At 41.0% G+C, this 9077-nt stretch overlaps 1 protein-coding gene across 1 annotated transcript; it reads left to right on the top strand.

Moving 5' to 3' along the window:
• The first annotated feature begins 225 nt into the window (after positions 1-225).
• On the top strand, positions 226-7633 carry LOC115308723. Its single transcript, XM_029966780.2, has 4 exons — positions 226-304; positions 4514-4662; positions 4813-4926; positions 7482-7633. Exons 1-4 carry the CDS (start codon positions 238-240, stop codon positions 7524-7526), a joined length of 375 nt encoding a protein of 124 aa, XP_029822640.2. The 5' UTR covers positions 226-237; the 3' UTR covers positions 7527-7633.
• Positions 7634-9077: the final 1444 nt, after the last annotated feature.

The following is a 9077-nucleotide window of genomic DNA, read 5'->3' as shown; positions in this document are numbered from 1 at the left end:
TTTGAGGTTTTTGAACCTAAATCGTCGAAGTTACCAGAGCCGGAAACGACAACGAGCAAAGTTCAACAACTGGAAATGCGTCACACACGTTTTTGTAAAGAATATACATGCACATGCTATTTACGTATGAGTATGTCTTTATTAAACAAAACAAAACGTCACGCGTATTTTTTTTATTCGTTTCCTTTAAGACTTTTAATTATAAAAGCTTGAGAAGCCGTGTGCTCAGTGTCAGCTATGAACACCATGATCCCTGTAAAATGTTTTCTTGTGTTTGCAATGCTGCCGATGACATGCCTTATGCGTAAGTATTGTAGAGTTAAACAGCTTTTATAGAGCATATTACTGTCTAGGCTGAAGCCAGCTACAAGCGCGCGTCACCTTGCACATTCGCGTAATTAGTAACTTTGGAATCATTGCGTTAAAGCTATTTAACGTGCTCCGTCTTGACTCAAAAACGAAACGCCTAAGCATAAAACGCAAGCTACTAAGTATTACATAATATTCTTGAGCGCTAGCAGTATTAATTTATTGTTCTTTTGCTAAGGGTGTTCGTGAAGTCCGCGATATCTCAATAAATGATTTGGACGGTAACAATTCGGAAAGTATGCCACGCGAGGCTCTCTATATCGTTATTGTCTAAAACATTTGACAATTAATGATAGTCGTAGTATGCACCTATCCTTAAAAGCTATCTAAGCCAGCACCTCTGTCTGGAAACGTTTTTCTTAGCTTCGTATGTTGTCATCGAGTTGAAAAAAAAAACGTATTTCAAGGTACAAGTTACGAGGTCGTCCTAAATGTAATTCCATATTTAGTAAAAAAACTTTATTTCTTAAATGTTCGGTTTATTAGCGAGTAAATTCACATCATCCGAGAAATATTGGTTGTTTCTGAAGTCCTGACATTTGTGCACAGCGAACTTATCCCGAATAAAAAAATTTAAACACTAGAATGATTTAAACCTTTCGTTGGTTAAAATATTTAAAGCGAAAGACCATAGGTATAGATAGGTAGGTATCTCTAGACCATACTATCTATACCATAGGTATAGATAGATAGGTATATCTAGACCAGATAGTCTAGAGATACCTATCTTATCTCATGAAACACTAACAAATGAACGTTTCCGATGCTATCGCGAAATTTTAGAAAGTGTGAGCACTGCGGGTCTGATATGCTGTACACGGAAAGACCCTAACCATGTTCGGTGCACTGCCTACCAATACGCACCAATAATCAGATTCGCTGCTTAACGGTGTATAGTCACGCACACGCCAACATACAGCGGCTCCCGAGAGAAAATTTCTCTGCTTGACTATCGGCTCCTGAGAGCATCGGATTACGATACCCGATTAAGGTGCCGCGTCGTCGTCGGAGGAACTTGCGGCACACTTGCATCTGGTCCACGGAATATCCACGTTGCGTAACATTGGATAATGACCTCATGGCTGACCATCGCACCACGGATGCTGCTCTCTCGTCGTATTGCCTCGTGATTTCACCAGTTTATGCCACCGCGAGTTAATCCCTACGCTCGAGGGTATAAGAGAATACGTTGCAAGTGTAGCAGGGAGGCTGAACCGGGGGACTTCATAACAGAATGGCACCTCACTATGTAAGACTGCCCCCTCGTCTTGGGACCTATCCTAACTAAATAAAAAGTTAGTGTTTTGGCCAACCGTTTCAGACCATTTTTAACTTGGAGCAACCCAAGACGCTGCATTGGTGACCTATAGTGACGTGCAAACCATGTTAAACAGTTCAGTTTCATGGTGACATGAGATGTTCCCAACACGAGCAAAAAGTAGATGTTCGAATTGTAAAGTTGTGCTTTAGCAGTTTCGCGAGATCTATACCTGGTAGACCTGGCGTTGTTGCCAGCGTTCCAGTCACCTGCTCGAATTTCATAATAAGTTGCTTGTGTTCAGTTTTGTCAATGGCAAACGTTCACAGATTTCCTCGATCCTTCTTATGGTGGTCGTAATGAGAATAATATATATTAAAATGAACGTTTTCTCTCCGAGAACCATCTCAACGTTGATCTGCTGAGGTCTTAGTAGTCACATCACAGCGCTGTTGCAATGAGAAATATTGACATACTCTGCCCGAATTGCTTCGCATGCCTGGGCGGGCAACCTTCTGCTTCCTGTGCCAGCGACTTAATCTCAAATTCGTCCCCAGCTTAATGCTACTCTCAGGCATTATGCGCTCACAGACTTTGAGGAAGGAATTCTTGGCGGCGTACTAAACACTACTTCACGAACGTTTCCATTGGAGAAAAACAAAAAATTTAGTCAGTCGAAATTAAAAATAGACCTAGGCAAACTAGAAGTGGCATTCAGTTGAAAATCCCAAGAAATGAATTAGCTAAATGCCTATTACACGAATAGAAGGAACTGAAATTTCCAGCTTTTTGATTATTTTTCCGTGTGGTGAGTGGTGGGTCAAGCTGCGTCAAATTGTTGTCACGGCGGTGTGCTATCACACGTCAGCGAAAGATACTCATATCAGCGTTACGTTACTTGAGGTGAAAATATTGATTCCCCAAAGCATCAAAATAAGTGCTGTGAAAGTGAAGAAACTACAGACTCACTTTGGTGCGCGGAAATTGTGATATCTTTACTGCGGATAAAAGGTTAGTGTCGAAGTATAATTTACTGCACGGAGAACACCAATATAAAAAAGTAATTTATTAAAGAGGAACAGGTATCGCATTTGGACACTGCGTAATACACAAGGACACTCTTGAATGTATAAATCAAAGTGCAAAGATGAAACGTGCCATGAAAGTCGTTGGGGATTGAAGGAGGAAAACTTTAGTCAAAATATACGTAACACGATCTATTTGGCAGAAGAATCTGATGTTTCTGAAAGCCACTACAAAGACTGAATCAGAGATCAGATTTTATTCATTCCGTTCATAAAAGGAAGAAAAACAACTTAGATCAAAAAGTGTGTGCCTACCTGTGCTGTCGCAATTTTTATCTTTGTTTAACTATTGAATCTAAGATTATCTTAAAAAGCAAAAGCTAATGTTCATGAGCTTTGTCATAGCTGACCTCATTAGATCCACGCTGAGGCGCTTCACAGAGCGCAGACTTCTGATGTTTCTCCCTTTTATGTCGACCATCGTAAGGAGACTCGACCAGATTTTTGAACGTGAGCAATTGAGAAATCTGAACACAGGCAACTTCCAATGAGACAAAAAATAATAATAATAAAATAACTGAAGCAGGGGTTGGGGCTAGAATGCTATCTAGATCTCCAGAAATTGTAGATATTGTCTTCTGGTTTTTAAGAGCCGTTGGGATCGAGTCATACGCTCCTCGGGAGCGAAATAACATGACAAGCAGAATAACGCAGATAAGACAACATAAGAAAAAAAAATACTTATTGAATAAACCCAGATAGAATACAATATACACCCCGAATCACGTTTCTACATTCTAATTAAAGGAAAAAAGAAATGAAAGCCGTTTACAAATCCCTGTAACGCCTAATTGGAGCGCAGCTCTTGAGGAGGAGTAGGGAAGGGTACTGAGGGGGGTCACGTCACCTGCGGGTAGTCACGTGACCCCGGGGGGTCATGTGATCTCGGGGGAGGGGGGTCACGTGACCTCGGGGGGGGGGGGGGTCACGTGACCCCCCCCCGGTTACGCCGACGCCGACGCCGACGCCGCTCAGGCTGGAAACGGGCCCCTAAGAGCTGCGCTCTAAAACACGCATAGCCATTGGTGTCGGAACAAGGGAGGAGTCGAGGGGTGGCTTCGCGCTGCGATCGCCAGGGAGCAGGACCGCGCAAGCAAAGATCCGCTGCGATAAGAAACCCAAACCTAGAAAAGCGTCCAAACTGAGCGTTTTTTTTTTCTTTTTTTCAGAACGCAATAAGATGCTTCCGCTGCGTTATATTGTCCCAAAAATAGTTGACTTAGTGGTTTTGAATGACGCTCACCAAGTTACGCATTAGAACCCTCTCTCTATTTTCACCAAATAAAAATAATTTAGCAGGTTTTAGTTAATTAACCGACTAGCCCAGACGACTAGCCCTCTATACTATGGTCCACTGGCCCTAAACTCACCTGCACAAACGAAGTAACTGTAGGTTCCACGTTTTTTTTTAACAAATCTGTAAACGTAAAAAAACACCATGTATATATAGGCAAATCAAAATACCCAACCGAACACGAGTGTCCGATATCTAGTGAAATCACTCATCTATTGGAGCTGCCAAATATATGTGCTATTGTTTTCTTGATGTCGGGCGTCCAACCGTATTTTCACAGCTTATATTATGTGCTTCTTCCATTTCCGACACACCCAGAATTTGATCTTTTTCGATCTTTACAGTGACGGCTTCTTTTTAAACTTTACGGAAAAATGCACTAGAAGAAAAATAGTTTTAGATAATATTTGAAGTTACACATGGCGTGTTATTACTTCGGCTGCTTTCGTGAAATGTACTCTTCGTCATATTTTCTTTTCAAAACTTCAGTACACCTCTTTTTTTCAGTGCAAAATAAATTGCCGAAAGTATGCACGCCTGTAAATTTTGACAGCTTCTATAACACCGGAAAAAATACCAGTTTAGCAAATGTACTGGGAATGTATTGCAACGCCTCCTATATAAAGGACCATCTTAGTGGACCATGGATTGGAATTGTAAGTTTCAAAGCAGGTTGTAGTGGTGTTAAATTTATTGCTGCTTAAACTGCCTTAGGCGCTTGCATGCATAATTGTTTTTACTATAACCATATACTGATTATCTAAATCGGATACGCAACCCACTTATATGCCTTTCTATACCTCCAGGCAGGTCCAGGAATAACACGTTGCACAGTCTGCTGTGTGCATAAATTGGATAATGGGACACTACTTTACAAAGAAACAAAAGCCCCAAAGCAATTTCCCTGTGGCAAAGACAAGGTAACATATACTATTTTTTATTGTAATTTTTTGGAGCTGCTTTAAATTAACAAATATATAAGCACCCATAAATTGGTACTTGAATAGAGTAGTAGCCTTGTGTAGCGTAATCATGGTGTTTCCAACATGTTTCGCGGCATTGTTTTTTTTATTTGTGCCCAAGATTATTTTATTTAGGGGAATTTCAAACGCTTTCATAAATATTAGTCCTGAGTGACACAGCTGATTTCTAGTTTAAGATATGAACGTCCAAATATATTTCCTCCGTATTACTAGAGATTTGCATATCCCCGGATTACCCCCGGATCACCAGCGGATATCCCCACTCAACTGGTGGATGCGGATAGGATTCGAATCAGATTTAGCAGATTGCGGATAGGATGGGGATGCCAGGGGCTGCGGATGAGGATCGGATGTGTCCGGATCTACATCTTTGCCGAGGCGGCCCATAACCATGCGCGACTGCAGTGTATAGGGACGATCTATTAACGTGCATGCGATCATCTTCCGAGCAGTGCGAAGTATCTCTAGAAGAATGATTGCTTATAACATATAAATAAAATGACTTTCACCATATTCTGACATGAAACGTTTCTTTGAACAAAAGTTAGCAAGCGTTTGTTAGGACACCATCTATAAGCTTTATATATATATATATATATATATATATATCCATGCTTGAGTTCATGATGCAAGTTCAACGCGGGAATTGCGGGTCGAATAGGGTTCGGATGCGTATAAAAAGTCTGCGGATGTGGATCAGATGCGGATGATCAAACTGTTATCCGTGCACGGCTCTATATATTACCTATAAACTCATGTATTGTGCTTCTATTAATTACTACTTTTGTTCTGCACGCGTAGTATCGACGACGCCAAAGAATAAATTCAAGGGTATCCGGGTCTTCTTTTTTGAGTTCCCTTCTTTTCATTTTGTTTTTCTAGTAATTTTGACAGAATATTTCAAACATGTGCACGGTTATAATATTATAAACGGTGCAATCGGGTGTACACGCATGTTGTTGCTAAGAATTTGTGAGCTTGTGATCTAAAGCTGTTCATACACGTAGTAAAACCTTGTACTATTTACATTAACACAATTTTGATAACTGCTTACCTTGTACTATTTACATTAGCACAATATTGCTAACTGCCTAAGTAGAATTTTTTGTTTCCATATCTTCGCGTGTATAGTCAAACATCAACAACAACCAAAATTACAGGAGAACGCTCAAGACTGCTTACAAGTAGGAATGCGAGAGCATTATAGTCCCAAGGGTGAAATGTTTTCGAGTAATGTTGCTACACGTGTTAAAGACTTCGCGGCTTCCGCGACGAAGCATCGGCGTTGCCGTGCACATATCAAGGACAACGTGAAGGAAGACGTCTAGAAGGACGTCAAGAACGACGTCAAGAACGACCTCTAGGACGACCTTTAGGATGACATATAGGACGACGTCCTGGAGATTGACGCCAAGTACGGCGTCTAGGACGACCTCTAGGACGACGTCTAGCACGACGTCAAGTACGGCGTCTAGGGCGACCTCTAGGACGACCTCAAGGATGACGCCAGGGGCAGCGTGGTCCTTGAGGACACTATTCAGCGGCGCGTGGTAACGTCAGGCCAGCGCATACCCGCGTCGCCCTTCCCGCTGCGCTGCCAGCAGTTTGACTGGCCCCTTAGCAACGATGGGGCCATTGCAATGGAGCCAGATGACACGTCGCAGCCAATGGCAGATTTCGGTGGATATACGAAGCCGTCGTCTGTCCAATGGAAAGTTGATGCTTTCGCACTAAAAAAGCACGAGGCCGAGTTGGTAGCACTCGCGTGTTCTACACGGGAGATTCAGTATCGAATCCCGCAAGCCCCATTTTTTATTTAAAATTATGTTGCTTCTCAGCGAATTCACAGTGAAATCTGCGTAGTTACTGTGTGCTCGGATATAAAATATTTGTGAACATACAACATGTAGCAGCCTCATCAAATGAGTCTTATACGCTTGTGCTCGATCCTGCTATTACGGCGACATTGACGTCTTTGACACCAATTAATGCATTTTCGGCAGTTATGCAAGTTTATCATACTAAACCTATAAGTTCCAAGTTACTCTTCGTTTTCCAGATGTAGTTTTTGGCAATCCATTGCTCATTTATTTTACAACACCTCAGAGCCGAACACAATGCGGCCGCAAGGCAACATGGAGAAAATAACTATACTCCGTTTTACCGTCATGCACAGTATTAAAAAAAGACCAGCTCTCGAGATGCATTACTAAGTTCCCACTTTATGTAGAGAATTAATATATATGTAGGTGCATTTTAGATTAGATATATGTTATCTTATTCAGACGTACATGTTTCAAACACCAAAAGCATCGCTTCTTCCTCCGACAACCAAATCGAGTAGGAACTTCGGGCGGAATATGAACAATGCGCAAAACTTAATTTGGCATATATGGAAAAGAGAATAGTGTACACGAATATGTGCAGATAATCGATACTTTTGTATATTATTAAAAAAATGGAATGTCATACTTTTTTTTTTTTTTTTTCAGAAATGCAACGCACACAGAAGATGCGTCAAAATACAGAAAACATGAAGTCCCGCCACTCAAACTTGAGCGTGTTAACATTAGAGACATCGTTCTTTTTTGGCTGCTGTCTGATCAGTAATCTGTAATCTGTTCAATAATAAATAAAATATTACATAACTAACGCTTTATTATTGTCGAATGATAAGGCCGCTGCATTTTCAGGAAAGTACGACTACATATTATGCAAAATATTTTGCAAACGGCCTTTAAAGAAATAAAAACAATTCAACATATTATAAACGGCACAATGACTCAATACTCGTCATAAGTTATCCCGGGACCCAGCCACAACAATTACGCCAAAATTACAATTAATTGGACTCCACAAACACTGCACTGAACCTTGCATACATAGATGTTATTAAAGGCTGAAGTAAGCAAACTGTGTAAAAATTGATACGTTATTTTTTTACGAACTAGTAAATGGAGGTTTAGTTGATTCTCAGATTCTTTTAATTTATATAATAATGGGCTGAACTATCTGTGTGTTTTGTACTAAAGAATTTTGTTTTCTTTATTTTTATTCCGCACACGTAATAAAATAAATAAACAAAAAAAATCCTATCCACGCAACTCGAAGTACCCTGGGTGGTGCCGGTTGGTGGGCTTGGATACTTCGGTCATTGGAGCAACTTCTGCTGTGCATTCCATCGCCTACAGGATGTATAAGGGTTGTGGGCTGGTGTTTTTTTTTTTTTTTTTTGGGCTAGTCCGTCCTTCCCGTTGTCGCTGTTCAATCAAAAAATACTGTGCTTATACTTTCCCGGCATTCACTTAGGAGAAGGACATAAGGGCAGGAGGAGAAAACACTGAGGTTAACCAGGTGGCCTGCCTCGGTGGCTATTCTGAGTTGGCGAAGGGGATGAGGAGATAAAAGAAGGAAAGTTAAGTGCTGATATATACAGAGGTAGCTGTCGAATGACGACGCTGAAAATATTATATACCAGATGAATGATATGCGTTGTGACAGTGAGCATAACGTAACCACGTGAAACGTCAAACCAATTGCACATCGCAGACAGTTCTTTTTTTTTTCTTTTAGGTTTGATAATACATTCAGCCTCGTCATTCGACGAGTTTTATTCTAGATTGCCCCGGTTGCGCTTTCCCAAATACTTTGCGGTATATTAATCGCTCCAGGTGTTCTAAGGTGCAATCCTTGACTGAGCCTATACCCAAGTAGGAGATTGGTCAATCTCCCCTTGTTCAACCTCCTCGAGCCCTTCAAAAATCGTCATATTTATGCTCTCTTCGCTATGATTCGCGACTCTTTTTTTCCATCGAATTTCCGTTGCTTTTTAGTCACACTAATGAAATACCGCCTTAAGTTTAAGCAAACACTAACGTGCAAATGTATATTCCTTCGTGCGGTCTAAAGACAAAAATATCCCTGTAACTTATCAACAAGCTCCGATTCGTAGCGACTAAAGTAATTCACTGCTATATTCTGGGTGGACCATGCTCCACTTTATTAGAGTCAAACAGCAGCCTACACTACAGTTCAATGGCGTCAATCAATCATCATCGAAAGTGCATCCACATGGTGCTCATGAACCC

This window comes from Ixodes scapularis, unplaced genomic scaffold (genome assembly GCF_016920785.2).
Source record: "Ixodes scapularis isolate PalLabHiFi unplaced genomic scaffold, ASM1692078v2 PGA_scaffold4__175_contigs__length_147842914, whole genome shotgun sequence".
NCBI classification, from domain to species: Eukaryota; Metazoa; Arthropoda; class Arachnida; order Ixodida; family Ixodidae; genus Ixodes; species Ixodes scapularis.
Note: the sequence above shows the minus strand (reverse complement) of the source record. Positions and strands in the feature narration are given on the sequence as shown.

Coding starts and splice junctions, on each gene's coding strand:
- LOC115308723 (XM_029966780.2), top strand. CDS start 238: ATGAACACCATGATCCCTGTAAAATGTTTTCTTGTGTTTGCAATGCTG. Junction 4,663..4,812: donor GTGGACCATGGATTGGAATT/GTAAGTTTCAAA, acceptor CTATACCTCCAG/GCAGGTCCAGGAATAACACG. Junction 4,927..7,481: donor TTCCCTGTGGCAAAGACAAG/GTAACATATACT, acceptor TTTTTTTTTCAG/AAATGCAACGCACACAGAAG.